An 18556-nucleotide genomic window follows, 5' to 3' on the forward strand; every position below is an offset into this window, starting at 1 on the left:
AACGGCTTTTCACTTATCAAGACTCAGATACATACACACACACGCGCGCACACACACACACACGCGCGCACGCACACAACCACGCACACACACATATATTATGCGTGTATATGTGTGACTCTTACTGCTTCGCTCCCCACAACATGACGAGTAACACAGAACGAGAACGTGAAATGTTTGAAGTAACAAATTTTAGAAGATTTACTTTACAGTCCTGTAAGAGTCATGTCTGAATGGGTGTCTCTGTTAAAGCTACTTCCTTTTCGTCGTCCATATTTGTCTTAGAAGAAAGTACACTTGTCATGTTCCATACGGTGGAAATGTCATTCCTTTTAAAAGTCATCTGGTTACATCTTTACGGTAAGTCCTTACTATTACTGAATGTTTTGCAATACCGCTGTATGCAGTCTTTAAAAAAAAACACTAGGGTAACCTGCATAATACAGGCAATGACCCAGTGTTCAACAACGCCGTTAGATAGATTAACATATTGTATAAAATATATTGCATATAATACAGGTCTGATTAAGTCACACTTCGGAACTGGTGTGAGGCTTGGGTACAGTAAGTTAACTACAGTGTTTGCGTATGTTTGTTTCGTTTCTTTTATTTTTGTTAGTTTCGGTTGTTAATAAACCTACCATTAGAAAGGATGGCATTGATAGAATTTGAGGTTATTCGTGCGTATCACATCGCAGATGATCTATTCCTTTTTCTCATTAACATAATTGGATGCATTAGCTATTCCCCCAACCGTTCGAGTTTGCATAATTTAAAATTTAAATGAACGTATGTAATCACTTTGAGTTGATTATGGTTCAAACGCTAAGCAGGGAGAGACGAAATTAGAACATATTTCATCGTAAGTTATCTTGTACAATAAATAGCATTAAGGATTTGTCCTTTGAAATCCACATTTACATTGGGAGCGCTTTTCTTCACTTTATTTGATACTAATAAATTAGCAATTGTTCTAATGCTGCTTTATACATTCCAACAACGAGATACATCAGTTATTGTTGTTTTTGTTGTCTCATAATTAAGACTTACAAAAATGGCACTAACAGCTGCCTCGCTTGGCGCTCAGCATTAAAACGTTAGTGTTATGACTGGTCGGCCCGGTGTCAGGATAATGTGACTGGGTGGGACATCATGCTACATGTCTGCGGCATGATGCCCCAGTGGTAGACATCACTATAGATTGCCACATTGCAAACATCGTAGCGATATGACTGAAAAATTGTTAAAGCTACGTTAAAAATCCAAATGACATCACATCACTTTAATGGAGGAGGGATTTTCAAGATTTGTAAAGGTGTTGGCGCTATGTATTGTTACGACTCTATGGTCACAAACTTAAGTAACAGAAAAGAAGCAAAACCAAACAGTGTTATAAATTATCAAAGTTATAAGTGAAAAATGTGAGAAGAACTTACAGTATTATGACGTGAAGCAATGCTAGTCCTCATAACGGTCTATGAAAGTCCTAAATGAAAGAAAAGGTTCTTATCAATTTCATAATGGAAATGTACTGATCCTCTAAGAACCGGGACGTTGTCAAGTTGGCGTTGTCCAGAATTTCCTCGAATATTTATAATAGTTCTAGAATAATATTATAGTCCAAATAATAAGCACTTTCTGTTTCCACTGAACAGTCCAAACAAACGTTTTTCCTCTCGAATAATCTCTAGGTACAACATAAGACACGTCTCAGGCTTACAACAGGGGGCGCTCGCTAGTTATTATGTACTTTTGAGAGAGTGACGTGTGTAGGGTGAAGTTATATGCATTTAGAACATGCACAGTGGAGAGAATGTTGGCATACCTCTATGCTACTTTGACGTAATGTGGCTGACATTTCTTTGAATATTGTGCTTGTGGAGATTGTACACGATCTAAGCACATTGCTAGCTAAAATGAATGTTCCCTTGTGCTCAAGAAGTATGCCTAAATTCGTGTAAAGTACACTATCTTTAGCAGCTATTAAAATAGGTAAAATTAATTTTGCCACACTAGACAATACCAGCTACTGAAAATGCAATGAATTAATGACCAAATATATAAAATGTAAAAAAGTTATCTTTTTTTTACAATTTACCTCTGAAGTTCAGGAAGTGAAAATCAGGTGGAGCTAGGAGTTTTTTGAAAGGTACTTATCTGGAGTAAGGTCAAGCTGTATACTCTATAACCCATATTACACCCATTAATCATACACCAAAATAAAGGCATTTAAAAGTTCTTTGAACAATACCTATGATATACAAATTCTCTTTTAAATCGTCAGTATAACCAGTAAAGAAATCTGGGGAAATACTTTTTCTTTACAATTCTAATCCTATGCAAAATACGAAACTGTAGAGCGGCACCACAGGAAAACAATAAATGTGAATGACTCAAAAAAAAAACGGAATGAATCTGATAACTTAATTTTCTCCACGTATACACCGTATATTCCTACTGTACCTCGCAATCGACCCAACGGGACATCATACACTTTTGATTTTGGGTCGAATTAAGCATATTAATATGACCTCGCACAACCAATGGAAAGCTACAGAATTATTCTCGAAACTTTGTTATCCCATCAATCATTTAGACACTACGCCATAGACTCCATTTAAGTCTTATTATTAAGATTAGTACTCATAATTGTCAACACGTACGTGAACATCTATTTATAGATCCTATGCAGTATTATACTCTAAACAGATTCAAGTCACGTATTTTGTACACATTACAGCCATGAATAAGAATTATAAAAAATAGATAAAATTATGTACCAGGAGTTACAAAAAATATGGATATACATAGCACCTCCCCTCATAATGAAAAGAAAGATTTACGAACTAAAGCTTTCTTTTTCCATATTAATCAGACACATACATGACAAAATTATACAGGAAGCGGTATAATGAATTTATACAACGCATACAAAATAAAGCAAAATAAAACTTTTATACAATTGAAAGAGCATTTGCGATTAAATTTTCTTTTCCATTGATGTGACGAATATCGATATTGTACTCTTGCAACATCAAACTCTGTCTTAACGGAGGAGAATTAATATACACTTTGCCACGGAATTGTATATAGCTCTTGTTTATTTATTATTTGGATCAAATGCATGTACCCGGGTTTCATTTCTGTGTACAGCGTTACCCGATAATAGTTTATGTGTATCGTATATTATTTCGAAATGGCGAGTTAGGTTCATACCATGCTGCACGAGCAAAGTGGTTACGATGCGAAAACCGATATACCTTGAGCGCACTGGAAGTGTATGGCTACATGACCTGTGTATAAATTACCTCATCGTAGTTCTACAAAGAGTCTTGTCTGTGAGCAGTCCACATTTTAGTCAGACCAATCAGACCAACAAAACTTGGTCTTCTTAATATTGGTCAGGTGCTCGACAGTTATGGAAATATTTGAGCAAAATTACCTGTAATATCCAAGCCATACCAAAAAATCGCATCAGCTGCTTTTTATTGATAGGCACAGGGAATTCAGAGATAGCGTTAACCTTAGGTCCTACAGGCTTAACATGTACTAAAAATTTGCCACAAGCTCTGCGCAATTCACTTTTCCTTAGATGAACTGTCAATTTTGCCTCAGGGAAACGAACGAAGAATTTCCAAATAGTTTCCTGATCCTTACATGAATCGCTGTAAATAATGACGTCATCAATGTATGTATCACATCCATCTATACCAGATGTTACTATGTTCATTATGAGCTGGAATTTAGAAGCAGAATTCTTCATAACAAATTGGCATCGTTTTGTGTTGATAGAGTCGATCTGGAGTTGCAAGAGCCGAGATTTATTTGCTTTATTCTTAAGTGGAATCTGCCAGAATGCTTCAAACAGGTCAAATTTGGTGACCTTTATTGCATTTTTGATCTTGTCAATACAGTAATCAATTCTCGGCATTGGAAATGAATCTGTTTGGGTGACACTGTTCCCTCTTCTGTAGCTAATGCACAATAGGAGCGAATTCAGCAAAAGAATACACGGCGAACAGTTACTTTTGTTTGGTTCAATAAAGTTATTCTCCAACAAAAGTTCAACTTCCTACTTCAAACATCCCTGCTTAAGAGTATTCATCCCATAAAGGTTTTGTTTTACAGGTTTAGAATCTAAAAATTCAGCCTTATGGTAGATTTTGTATGTTCAAGTTGATACATTTGGGAACAAGTCCTCATAAACGAACAGGTGATCTCCGATCTTCTTCCTGTTTGACCACAAGTGATTGTCGTTTATCACCTTGATTACAACAAAGAGAATGTGTAGTTGAAAGAGAAGCACAGTGATCATTACTGTTCGACTGATCAGTAACAGGAGCAAATTTGACCTCATCAAAAGCCTGACAATGCCTGTGCCAGCGAAGTTAATAGTTTTCTGATCAATTTATTCTTAAAAAAGCTATTTTTGCCGTAGCTCTAGTAACTGCAAAAACAAGGTGTAAATCAGGGATTTCCTTTGCAATATGATCAACCTTTTGATGTAAACAAGACTTGTCAGTTACAAGTGGATTAAGCACAACCTTATCTCCAGCTAAGTCATAACAATTGTATTGAATTAGGCTGACAATTAGGTTGACTGTTTTAATAGAATTATCTTTCTTAACATTGAACTCATGAGCCACACTTTAAGAAGAGGACTTTGGTGTTAAACGAGCATACAAGCATACGATGTATATTGAATCGGAAAGGCCCGTTTATGTATTGATCGAGATGAAAGTTAAATGACGGATATTATTGTATTTATGACATAAATGTAAAAACAATTAGTTTAACACTGAGATCTACATTATGGTTTTCATCTACTAATCCTTAAAAATCCAAGATCATTTATTTTGGTATAGCTTTGCATGGCGTGTGGGGGAGGGAGGGAAGTGTAGTAAGGTAAGGGTTTTGAAGTGAGCCTATACTAATTTTACCATATTAAGAAAAAGAATTAACAAATTAAATTTAACACAGCTCCATAAAAGGTGATATGGCGACAAATAAAGCTGGTGTCAAGACCAAAAATCACAACCAATGACAGCTGTCAACATGCTTGGTTATGTCAGAGCAAACTAGGCTGTCAGTGAAGAGAGATTTGAACGTTTTATAACAGTTTGTAAACAATAGCAATGATTTAGATGTGATTTTATAAAATGGTTATACTTCCATTTATGTCTGGGCGTATGATTTAATCGATACATCCGTCAGGTACTAGTGACGCTATAATGTTTGTATAGTTAAGAGAGAATGAAAGAAATACGAGGTAAATGGTAGTGATGTAATAACACTCATAGGATTATTTTTAATTTGATGCAGTTATGACATATTGATAGTACTGATAGTACGACTGTCATGTTTGATGTTGTAAAGACGTATTGTCTCTTTCAGCGGCTGTGGATGCCAAATACTGTGATCCTCCAGAAGACAGTGGTAAAGTGCATAATTTATCCTTTTGTTTTCTCTCTCTCTATGCAAGTACCATGTGATTTTCAGAATACTTTTCATCAGAGCGCTATCTGTTACCTATATAATTGCCTAACCTAATTTTTTCTAACAGACTGGCGAATATAGATAGTGAAATCATATTTACTGATACATTATCTAGGAACCTACATTAATCATTACAGACTCTTAAGGCAAAATACTTTCTCAGATGTTAGAAGTCAAAAGCTGAGTCCATGGTCCAAAGATTAGGTATTTTAAATCTGCGGAACTGTTTGGTTATGCATACTTAAATTTAAGAATTAGGAAATAGTGATTTCACCTTTTCATATTGAAACCCGACACTTCAATAAATAATATTCTCTAAACGAATAAAGAAAAGTATTCAAAGTCTGATTTGTAATCTTGTTTCAAAGTTTGGTTTCAAGTATTGTTATCTTTTATTTTATAATAAATAATATAAAAACATCTTAAATAAAGGCAATTATGTACCCGTTTCGTTTTGTGTTGCTTTTCAGACATTATGTCAGAGAAGTAGATAAATGTTTTCTCAAGCATTTCTCTCTGTTCCATTATGTTCAGAATATGCAAGTATCCGTTTCTGCCAATCCGGTACAGTTTCATCATTAAATGTATATATCAACGGAAGCAGCATTCTAACGAAGGAGTCTCTAATTGAAAAGGAATGCGTTTGTCACGTTGTATGGAGCGGAAACAGTAGCCTAGGGGCGAATGGATTCAACAGCTGCAACATGTGTGGCTTGGATGTACAGTTAAAGGATATTTTACTTAGCTCACTCACAGGAAATTCAGCTGGATGGGGGATTACATCATTGGATGACAAAGCCTTTCAAATTGCAATGAAAATCAAAACGAACCCAATATTGGAAAAGATTTCCCCAGAATTTTGTTTGCTCCTTCGAGGCAGTAAGTAATTTAAAAAAAATCTATTGACGATTAGAGGACCTTTAAAAAGAACCACCAAGTTTAAAATATAACTGTATGGTGCTTTACATATATATTTTTCCTTTCCATGAATGCATCTGGGATAAATGTTGACCTGAAAATCTAATTTTCCGGACGTGAGGATTGAGGGCTTATTGGAAGTTTATGTCCCATATTATGAAAGTAGAAACAAATCAAATCATACACAGGAAACAATCAAGGGAAAGTACACACACACACACACACACACACACTCACACGCACGCACGCACGCACGCACACACGCAGACACACACACACACACACACACACACACACATATATATATATATATATATATATATATATATATATGATTGCCTAATGTGTTGAATGAATAATTATCGTAAGAAATGATCATAATGTTTCTTAAATTTTGAGCATTTCATCGTCTTGCTTGCATAATTGACTTTCAGTAATTCCTTTCAATGCAACATGATAATGTACTTACTGTTTCAGTTTTTTATTTTTTTTATTTTGTTATCTTTGTATTTCTGTTTATCACATATCTGACATGTTCATAATAGTGAAAACTGAAATCCATAACAGTGATAGAAATTTATATTTCAGCAAATATTATGTTATGTTTTCAGAATAACAATATTATTTTATTAATCCTGACTCGTACATGAATTACTGAGACGATTATTTTAAAACATTGGGAAGTATATATGCTATGAAATGCCGTGAAATGATGATAAATTGTTGTTTTGCATATTCTAAGCTTTGTATCACGCCATTATTTCATAGTTCATCTCACCAATGAGAAACGAAATGAAAAAAATTCACATTATGAACCTTGAATATCTGGTAGATCAAGCTGTTCATTGACCTCACGTGATGACTTGATATGCGAGAAAAGATGTTTTTATTTTGAGTATTCTGAATTTATGTAAAATTATAGATCGGTATCAAAATACGAAATATTTGTATGCAAATATTCTTTTACTATCCTATCGATAATTTTATGTTGGCGAGCCTCTTTCACACGAGCTTTTTGATAATTAAGCAGGGAATTGAATTGGAACATTTACAACTGACATAACTTTACCTCAAATAAACATTTATTTCCTGTCGTTTTGTCCATGTTGCTACTGTGTACATCTGTGAAATAAAACTGTACTTCATTTAGAAATGTTCTTTCATTATATCTAAGGTATCTAATTTATCAATGGTTTAACATTTTACAGTTTGATAACAAGATGATGCTAACCTTACGCAAATAAATGAAAGTATTTCCTATATTTGGACAAAAGGTTATATTATTGGAAAATAATTACACCAGAGCGTACGTTAAAAGTTCAATATATTTGTCAAAAATCAAATAGAAATTGAAGCACTCGGCATTTATTTTTCATTTCCCGGTCCATCCTTCTGTCAGCAATGAATCTATCTGCGAAATTATTAAGAATACTGGGTATCCTATATTGTGTTACCATTTCTCCTACATATTTACATTCTGGTACCCCGTTTCTGAGAATAGCATCTCTTTATTCATATTGTATTTTCATTTGCGCCAGACTAAGTATTTTCAAACCAGAAATAGTTCTTTATAACTTCGATAATTTATCCGTGTCAACAATCTGTTTCGAATAAATATCTGTATCAGCTGTCATCATTTTACTCACAGATATCGGGAAAGACATCAACGTAACTCTCACTTGCGAAGACCCTTATATGCCTACTGCTGTATCAACGACTAGAAGTTATGGAAATGCGACATCAACTAACACACCAACGACTGCAAGTTCTGAATTACCAATATCTCTGACAAAAGGACCATCAGGAACAGAAACATTTAGCAGAACACCACAAAACAGTAGCCACCCAACCGGAAACAGTACTGCTATAACAGTTTTGCCAGGATTGACGACGGCAAAATCAGCAAGCAATATCAATGAAGGTAGGAGAAAAGGAAATAAAAAAGTATGCATTGAGGGTGGGGCATACAGTTTGAAATCGTGATCTATTTTTGATAAGTTGATTATAACCGCTATATGGTAGATTTAATAAGACTGATGTGGGGTTTTATATGCACAGAACTAACTGTATGCATTGGTAAACTATACATAAGCAAAGTACGTATGCATTTACTTCTAAAAAAATAAATTTCCTAGATGATCAGTATTTTCTCATGAAATGATCTGAAAAGACTATGGTGTAAGTTTATTCTAAGTTGCATCGCACAGTTTAATATTCATGCAAACGTAAGACAGCTCATGAGAAAGTATATATACTCTGCTAAAATCCTTCTTTGACATTATTCAATAGCATATATATATATATATATATATATATATATATATATATATATATATATATATATATATATATATATATATATATATATATATATATATATATATGCATGAAAACGATTTATTTCGATACGCTCCCACAAAATCGTTTGTATTGCTGTTCGAACATTACATAAGGTCACATACAGTCAATTGTTTACAAGCTAGTGAACCGGATTATAAGTGATGGATTATTTAATTCCATGTTTAGAGAGCGAAGGTCGCTGATTAGCTGAAATTATTTCCCACGAGTCCCACCCAACCAAGACGTATATGGGTAAGTTGTGCGCATAGTTATGTTTAACATAGTAACGTTTTCATATTAAAGCTGTGACCAAACAGGTGCTTCCATATGTAATGGGGTGATAAGACCGAGCCAGCTTTGAACAGTATACACCTACTAGAATGTCTTTCCCCAAAAGTAAGCCTTGCAGCATACCAATTTCATATTTGAAATTCTTGTGGACAGACCATGAGTGATGAAGGGGGATACCTTAAGACTCTGGGACTTTAATGTAAAACAAGGACAAAACAGGGATTTTTACTATGGGGCGCAATTGATAGGGTCAAGTTACATCTTTTTGACAAGAGTAATTTTTCTTTCTCGAGGCAGTGGAGAGGCACAGAAAAGAGCCATGGGGTACTTCTTCTATTTCCTCCAGTTCTTCTATCATCTCCTCACTTTCTCTATTATTCCTTTATTATTCTTCTTTTCATCTCTAGGATCCAGTCAGGATGCCCCATGACTCAAGACGTTTCGTGCATCTTTATCCTTTTTTCATTGAGTTTGTCAAAGTCCGCTTTTTCTTTCTATTATCTTTGTGATTCCGCTACTTAGCCCAGGTAGCTTTTATCTTGTGCACTTCCTCTTGCATGACCCTTCTGACCATATTTCAGCTTTATTTAAGTTTAGTGACGGGTAAGACCAATTTGTCCAATCTTCTGTCTCTTCTAAAGATAGTTTGCTTTCACAATAGTTAGACTTCATCAATCCTCTCATCTTCTCTACTTCCTCCTCCATCACGTCTTTGACCAGATCCCTGCTTGCTTTTAGAGTCGTCACTTGACTTACCATGAAGTCTAGGGTGATTGGATATCTCCAATGAGCGGCATCTGTTTCTATCACATACTTCGCATCCACCATTCAATACAAGCATGTTTAAATCATTCATCAAATTCATTTTTTCAATGTGTTGACCAGTCAACGAAGATAGCCAGACTACTTACTTACTTACTTACATTATAGTCGCATTCCCCAATAGGGCATTCGCCGACTGATTACTTCAAGGTCGTGAAGCGGTGGAAATGCAGAACACACTGTTTAATTGCAATGTCCGGAAGTGGAAAGGTAGGCGAATAGGACTGGAGGAGCCCACGTATATTGAAGGCACTCTAGTTATCCTGGGTATAATTTTGATCCCAATTGCCGAAAAATAAAATGTTGTCGAAACACAATTTTGAGTTGACAATTCTGTGTTGTTATGAAATGAGTATAGAACTACATCGGTGACTTAAGGAGTAATTAATTAAGCATTTTATATGTGTGGGGCCTTATAATAATAAATCATTTGATCTGATTTGTGCGGAGGAAACTAGTGGGTTCCGCCTTGTATATTCTAATTTGAGGCCTTAATTAAAATATCTTAATTATTTTGATGCCATATTGAGTAGCTGGGACAGAAGGTCCTGAGCATTATATCACATTATATTTCTTAAGGTTTGGGTCTTATATAGGGTTCTAAGTTATTTAAGTGCCGCATTGTGCAGCTGGATTTGATGTTCCTGGGTATTAGACCACTAAAAGTTTTGGATCTTATGTAGGATTATAAAATATTTATTGTGCTGCATTGTGAAGAAGGGCCTGATGGTCCTGGGCATCAGACCGCCTTATATTTCTTTAAATGTTTGGGTCTTATGTATGATTCTAAATTATTTATTGTGCCACATTGTGCCTGATGGTCTTGGGTTTCGACCGCCTTATAGAGCTATTTTGGGGTTTTGTATACTTGATATTGCCTTATTAGTTTAAACATACCTGATGGTTTACAGAACATCACCATTTTCTAGTTAATCAGTTAGATGTGTAATTCTACGACTAATCTGCTTTCACCTTTGTGGTATAGAGATGTTAGTAGCCTACTCTGTCCAGACTTAGTATTATTGCATTCTATCGGCCATTTGTTCTTATTAGGAATAAAGATTATCGTGTTTGTTAATGGTGTTAATTATGATTATGTTACCATGTGCATTGCTAGAGTTGGATTGTTCTGTCTATACCTGTACATTAATTTGATTATTTGTTACTTATGGATTATTTTGATACCTATAATTGAGCATTTATTGCATTGCTTAATTGTGTCAGATGCGAACACTACCATATGCATTGCATTGACTCATAAAATCACACCTCGGCCCTCAGGCGTAAGAATGGCAGGATCATTATATCGACCGATGCCAATTCTGAGTCTAGACACATGCTAAATCAGACCCTATAAGAGCTGAATCTTCACCGGTCGATATCAGTCATGTGTCAAGGCCCATTTTAGCCGGGGTATGAGAAAAAAAACTTTATCCAATTTTCCAATGTCAACAAGGAAACTAATAATGTTTAATTATGTCTTACCTATATTTGTGTTAGAGTGTTCCAGGTATTCAGGATAATTTGATGGAGATCCTATTGTTTTCTGTTTTGATACAAATATATTTCTTTGTTCCCGATATTTCGGACAAATATTGAAACGTGGTGTTAATATTCTGACATGGACAATCGGAACAATTGTCATATCCAGTTGTATTATTTGCCAGGTATTTCCCAAAGCTTTTGGCTAGTGTGTTTTTTCCCATAATAATTCTGTTAATAAAGTTTCTGTCATGATTATTAACAGATGCTGTAGTTGGATATTTCGTTTAATTTCTTTTTGTGGGGTGTATCAGGTACGTCATTTATTGTTGTTATCCCAGTTTTTGCCATTTGCTGTCAATCTTCATTCTATTAATGCTGTATATTTCCTGTACACTATATTTTAGTGCTATTGCATTTGGGTACTGTAGCTTATATTTGATAGCTTGATTGGCTTTTTCGTTGCCTTCTATTCCAATGTGGGATGGTACGCACGTAAATAATAACGATTGATTTTTAAGTATGAGGTTCTTTAACATAATATTGGTTTCTTTCAGGTAATTATCTCTTGTGATCTACTTGCCAGATTTAATCTAGCTAATTACACTTAGGGAATCACTAATAATCACCTACTTTCTTATTTTGTTTTGTTGGACCCATTTTAAGGCTTCGATTATGGCCCAGATTTCTACTGTATATATGGAGCAATTGTCTGGGAGTCGAGCTCCCAGTTCCGTGTTTGCTTCTGGCATGATGACTGCTGCTGATGTTCTACTTGGTTTTGCAGTTTTGGATCCATCAGTGTAAATTACGATAAATCCTGTATATTTTAATCAGTTTCTGATAATATTTTGGTTCTTATCTCGTGTTCTTGGTCTTGTTTAGAGCCGTATGTTAAAGCTTGTGTATTAATACCGGGAATTATATCCGTCAAGGGTTTCCGGTCTGCGCAAGCAGTTTGTTCGGCTTGCAATGTTTATAAGGATAAATCTTTGGTTAATTCGTGCATTTCTTTCTCTTCTGGTGTATTGGTAACTGACCTGCGACTGAATGGGTTATTACATTTTTGTATGATCTTCCTTGTGGGATGTGCTAGCGAATGTATAGATAGATATACGAGTAGCGTATCTTAATATACATTATTGTTGTCTTAGTTGTCATGGCATTTCTCCAGTTAATATCTGTAATTCCTCCAGCAATGTAGATTGTAATGTTCCTGTGCATATAGGCAATGCCTTATGCTGGATGCTGTCAATTGATTTTTAAGCATGTTTTGGCTTGATGATGCATAAATCTAACATCAATAATCCATTTATTATCTTATAAGGGCTTTGTATAATGTCAGTAGGGTTTCTTGGGTAGCTCAACATGTAGTCCCTTTGAGATTTCGTAGTAGATTCAAATCTATATTGCATATTTGGACTATTTCTATTATGTGTTATTTCCATGTAAGGTGTTGGTCAAAAAGCATTCCTAAAGTTTTGGCTACTTTGACGGACATTATTTGTCTGTTTTGGATATACAACTTAGGATATTCAAATATTCTTTTGGCGCGGGGTGAGAACATAATTGTTACAGTTTTATCGTGAAATATTTTAAAACCCCATTTTCAGCCCACCGACCTATTTGGTTGAGAGTCTCTAATATCTCTCCAATGACTGTTTGACTGGTAGGATTACCTGCCTTCCATATACCACTATCGTCTGCAAATTGGGATAGGTCAACTTTTGTTAGATTTAGTGTGTGATCTAAGTTGTTGACCATGATATTAATTAACGTGGAGCTAAGTAGACTACCTTGGGGAGTGCCTTTGTCTAGGGGGTGCATATCAGAGTATTGATCTCCTACCTTTGCTACAATTTTCTGACCTGTTAAAAAGTCTGAAATCCTGCTATTCATGCGGACAGGTTTAATTTTGCAATAAGGCTTTTGGTCCATACCAGGTCGAACGCTTTTTTTTAGTCGATAAAGACTGCGACAAGATGGCGATCGAGTTTCCGCTTAGCATTAAAGGCCAGTTTAATACTTGATTCAAGTCTAAAAAATTGATATATGGTATACTTTTTATTGCGAAAGCCGCTTTGATTTTCTGATATGTAGTTATTGTTTTCCAGGTGATGTTTTAGCCTGTGATGAATCATCGTTTCCATTTTTTGCATATAATATGAGTGAGTGATATTAATCTATACGCATTAAAGTCCGCTTGGTCTTTGCCCGGTTTTGGAATTGGCATTACATTTGCTTGTTTCCAATTTTTGAGGAGTTGACCTTTTTCCAGATTGCGTTGAGTAGATCTAATATTTTTATTTCTACATTATCCGGTATATTTTTAAAAATTTCATATCCAAGTTGATCTTTTTCCTCGACAATGCGAATTTACATTCTTGTGAGGTAAAGTAGTCATTTAATATAGATTGTTTGGATAATAAATCAGTGAACAAATGCGGGTATTTTTGTTCTACTTTCTTCAGTGTTTTTCATATTTTTTGGTATGATTGGTATTATACTCATGCTTGAGAAGTGTTTAGCCAATTGATTTACATTTTATTTGTTGGTAAAACTCCAGGTAATTTGGGTGTATATTGCATTGTTTTGCCCTTGATGGCCTTGATCTTGTCCCATACCTGTTTGGGATTGAATTTGACGTTAATATTTGTGCAGAAATCATGCAATGATATTTCTTTTGCATTACTAGTAATTTTCTTCTTTCTTTTTCTTTGTCCTTGTATATCCTAAAGTCGCTTGGCAGCCCTGTATGTTTAAATCTATTTAAGGCTTTGAGAGCTTGTTTACATTCATAATTCCACCATGGGACTGAGGGTTTGGATAGTTGTCCTCCTGTTATGGGGATGTTCTGTTGGGCCGCTTCGGTTAAAGCCTGTGCAGTGTTTTTGTTGTATTTGTCAATATTGTCTTCGTGTAGATCATCCCGGGAAAACTTGGAAAGGATGGTCTTGAGTAGGTCCCAGTCAGCTTTGTCACATCTCCATCTTGTTATGTTTTTTGATGGATTTATCTCAGTCATTATATTCAGGGTGACTCTTACCGAGAAGTGATCGCTTCCTAGTGTGCTGTTTTGATCAATTTCCCAGTTTGTTATTTGTGCTATCTTTGTGGAACAGATTGTGAGGTCTACTAGTGACAGAGCTCCATTCTCTGGGTCAATTCTCGTACGAGTACCATTGTTGAGTATTGCTAGGTTGGATTCAGCAACCCATTTTTCTATCAATTGGCTTGTCTTGTTAAGCCTAATACATCGCCACCGTTAACTATGGGCATTGAAGTCTCCACAAATAATGATATTATCTGTGCGATGACAGGTTATCTGTCTGTAAGTATATATGGTCGTAGTATTGATGCCCTCTGGGTAATAAATATTATAAAGCTTTATTTAGGATCGTTCGGTGTTAATTAAAATAGATTGAATTTCAAATATTTCAAGTGATTCCTGACTTTCCGTTCCTTGGTTTATATTTACCTTAGTGGTGTTTGGCAAGGAGTCATAAACATAAATAGCTAGGCCTCCACCCTTTTTGCCATTAGCTGTTTTTGAAATATCCTGTTTAAAATCCTGCGATTTTCTGCATACACCTAGTAGCATTTGATAGATACCATTTCCGTCGCGTGGGGTTTATCGGGATTTCGAAAAGTGATTTTTGGATCTCCATTAAATGGGGAAGATGTGAGGTGGTTCAAAAAATGGGAAAGGAAAGAGTGTCAACACTGTGGATGGAAAATGGGATCATAACGGGGGTGTAGAGGGCATTGTTGCTTGAAAGCACTGAGTGCGAGTGATAGTCTCCTTCATAGTTGGGCTGGTATGAAAGTGGCCTATAATTGTTTGGAACTCCCTCTTAGTTGTACCACCTTTTTTATTGACTGTTGCATTGCTTGTGTTTGAACATTTGGCCATTTTCTGAATTAGCTTGTTAGTTTTCCTTACATTGTGGTTAATGGGTATCACTTTGATTTTACTGACTGTTTCCTTCTGTGACAGTCTTCATGCTATTGATAATAATTTGCTATTGTCAGTATGCATCTAATTTAAAGACGTATAACTGAATGTTTTTACAGTTGCTTCGATGATCCTATAACCCCGTGGCGAAAAATCTCACAGCGGTCAACAAAATTGGTACTTGTAAGGATTCCGACCAGGTGAATACCAGTATCATTCCCGACAAATGTTGTTAGTTTGGAAGCACCTTCCCACCTGCTCAATTAAATTACCTAAGCCAATAGCTTATAGCTAATTTAAATAATCGGCGCCTAATCCGTATACTAATCACCTAGTGAGTTCAGTCAAATGTGACCAAATCAGAGTAAAATTCAGTCTACTTTGTCAAATTCTAACGTATAATGTATAACATTTGTTATTTAACAAATTATGAGATTGTTTTTTCAACTAAATAATATTATTTATTAATTTATTACAGGGGATATCAAGTTATTCTTAATTCTTAATTTGATAGCTATAGTTAGGGAACTAGTAATGAAGCTTAGATTAGAAAGAAATTTTGTAACATCACAGACTGCTTACTTACTTACTTACATTATGGTCGCATTCGTCCATAGGGCATGCGCGACTGATAACTTCCCACAAGGTGGTATATTGAATTAGTCGTGTATGGTGGAGATGGAGCCTCGCCCCTTTGTGTGCATAGCACAATGTTTAATTGCAATGTCCGGACGTGGAAAGGCAGGTGGGTAGGACTGGAGGAGCTCACGCACATTGAAAGCCCCCTTGTTATCCTGGATATAAATTTGATCCCAACTGACGAAAAAATAAATTGTCGTCAAAACACAGTTTAGATAATTATGTGCTGTTATGCGAAGAGTATAGAACGTCATCGGTGACGGCTTAAGGAGTAAAGGTTAGGACCTTATAATATGAGTCCCTATTTGAAATTTCTTAATTATTTGGTTGCCACATTGTGTAGCTGAGCCTGATGGTCCTGGGTATTAGACTACCTTATATTTCTTAAGTTTTGAGTCTCAAATAAGATTTTAAGTGATTTAAGCGCCACATTGTACAGCTGGGTATGATGATCCTGGGTATTAGATATCCTTATATGTCTTAAGACTTTGGGTCTTACATAAAATTCTAAATTATTTATTGTGCCGGATTGTGCTGCTGGGCCTGGTGATCCTGGACATTAGACCACCTCATATTTCTTAAAACGTTTGGGTCTTACGTAAGATTCTAAATATTTATTGTTCATTGTGCCACCTGATGTTATTGGGTTTGGCCACCTTATAGAGCTATTTTTAAAAAAAATAATTGATAATATCTTATAAGTTTATAAATACCTAATGGACTTTACTTAACTTGAATTTCCGTCGCTTTCGCCAAAAAGGCATGCGCAACGTGTTTATGCCCGCATAGTGGGCTTATTTATTATTCGTTGGAGGGGAAAAGAGCCACACCTCCTACGCGTTTATGCTCACATAGTGAGCTGATTATCTCTGTACGAGTCGTGGGACAGTTGTCTCAATCGACTCCTTTGTGAGCTTTTGTGAGTGGGAATCGACCCAATACACCCTCACTGAGATAAGTTAATTGTGAGGGGTGGTAATGAGCCTCGCCCCATCATGATTTTATGCACAGCTTACTTTAATTATTGCGTCCAGACGAGGAATATAGGTGGGAAGGAAGTGAGGCGCCTACGCCCAGTGAAGGCACTCTTGTTTTCAAGGTATAACTTTGATCCCAGGTGGCCGAGAAATGAAAAAGTCGTACTTGCACAATGTTGATAAAGACTCTGTGCTGTTATTGGAGGATAAATCTACAAGGGCGATGGCTGAAATAATATAGTTTTCTTAGAGTTATTTAGTTACCAACGTTAATATTTGGGGTATAATCGAATAATCTTGTTTCCTCATTGTGCAGTGTGGCCAGATGACAGGGCTTTTGCCACCTTATATTGTTTAGTTTGAGGTCTTATTGGCTAATATCTGTTTAGTTGTTGCATTGTGCAGCTGGAACAGGTAGTCCTGGGCGTTAGACCACTCTATAATCTTATTTGGAGGTCTTTGTAAAAGTCCTTATTTGTTTAGTTGCCGCATTGTTCAGCTGGGGCTGATGGTCTTGGTTTTATGACCACCTTATAGTACTAAGACTTGGGTTCAATATAGTTTGATTGCATTCCTTATTAATGTACGTATTGTCGCTATTTGCGTTGCCATTATTGTGGGGTATGGAAAATGAGTAAAGTTGAATTGCCTCTTTTTTCCCAATATCTTTAATAAATTTGATGATATTAAGGTATGTTAGGCCAATATTCGGGTTAGATATTTCTAAAAACAAGCCAAGATAATATATTTGGTACTACTATTTCTTTCTGATTTTTCTTGAGTTCTTTCCTTTGTATATTATTATATGGGACAGATGTTTAATACATGGTTTACGTTTTCTGGAGTCCAGCAATATGGACTGTGTTTATTTCCAGTGTTATTGATCATCAAATATTTTCCAAAGATGCTTGCTTGTTTTGTTTTCCACGTCCTGATTCTAAAAATGATTTTTAATCATTATTAATGACTAGTTTTGGAGGCTTAATATTTCTCCTAACTTCTCTTTGGATAGAATACATTGTGCGTCCTTTAGTAGTTCTCAGCCATTCGTGTTGCCATTTTGGTATTCATTTTCTTTCTGATGATACTATATATTTCGTGCACACTGTATTTAAGTGATACAGGGTCTGGGACCTGGAGTTTGTTTGGCAACTTGATCTGCCTTTTCGTTGCCAACTATCCCAATATGTGATGGGATCCAGAAGAATTCCATTTTTCGGTTGTTTTTCAACGGCTTTTAAAAATACAGAGTTTTCTTTAACCTAATGAACTGACGAAGGCACCGTTTTATATTCATCAAGCACGGAAGTGATGGAAAACATTCCTCACACCAACTACAATATCACATACTAAACAACCACAAAAGAGAGTAGCGCTAAATTGAAAGAAACTGGGTTTTTTATACATATTTTACAAACTAACACACTAATACCAAGAAAACACACTATACTCCATGCCATCACATAGTGGAGAAGAAAACCTTTTTCTTTCAAAAAACACACCCAAACCATCACATACAACCAGCAATCCTACCAAACAGACACTATCAAACAAGCAAAGTGTTTATATCGCACTACTCAAATTTCAAACAAAACTTTCATTAGAGTAGGAACATTGGTTCTTGTTAAATAAGACA

At 35.6% G+C, this 18556-nt stretch overlaps 1 protein-coding gene across 1 annotated transcript in view; it reads left to right on the plus strand.

The window, feature by feature from the left end:
* The first annotated feature begins 233 nt into the window (after window positions 1–233).
* The window catches only part of LOC149776660 (uncharacterized), a 49134-nt gene continuing 30811 nt past the window's right edge, over window positions 234–18556 (plus strand). Inside the window, exons 1-4 of the mRNA XM_089941201.1 lie at window positions 234–360; window positions 5395–5436; window positions 6031–6375; window positions 8063–8335. Of these exons, the coding sequence (XP_089797327.1) occupies window positions 234–360; window positions 5395–5436; window positions 6031–6375; window positions 8063–8335 (787 nt within the window). The remainder of the gene's footprint in view (window positions 361–5394; window positions 5437–6030; window positions 6376–8062; window positions 8336–18556) is intronic.

Source organism: Sinohyriopsis cumingii, chromosome 18 (assembly GCF_028554795.1).
Source record: "Sinohyriopsis cumingii isolate HCF-2022 chromosome 18, ASM2855479v2, whole genome shotgun sequence".
NCBI lineage: Eukaryota > Metazoa > Mollusca > Bivalvia > Unionida > Unionidae > Sinohyriopsis > Sinohyriopsis cumingii.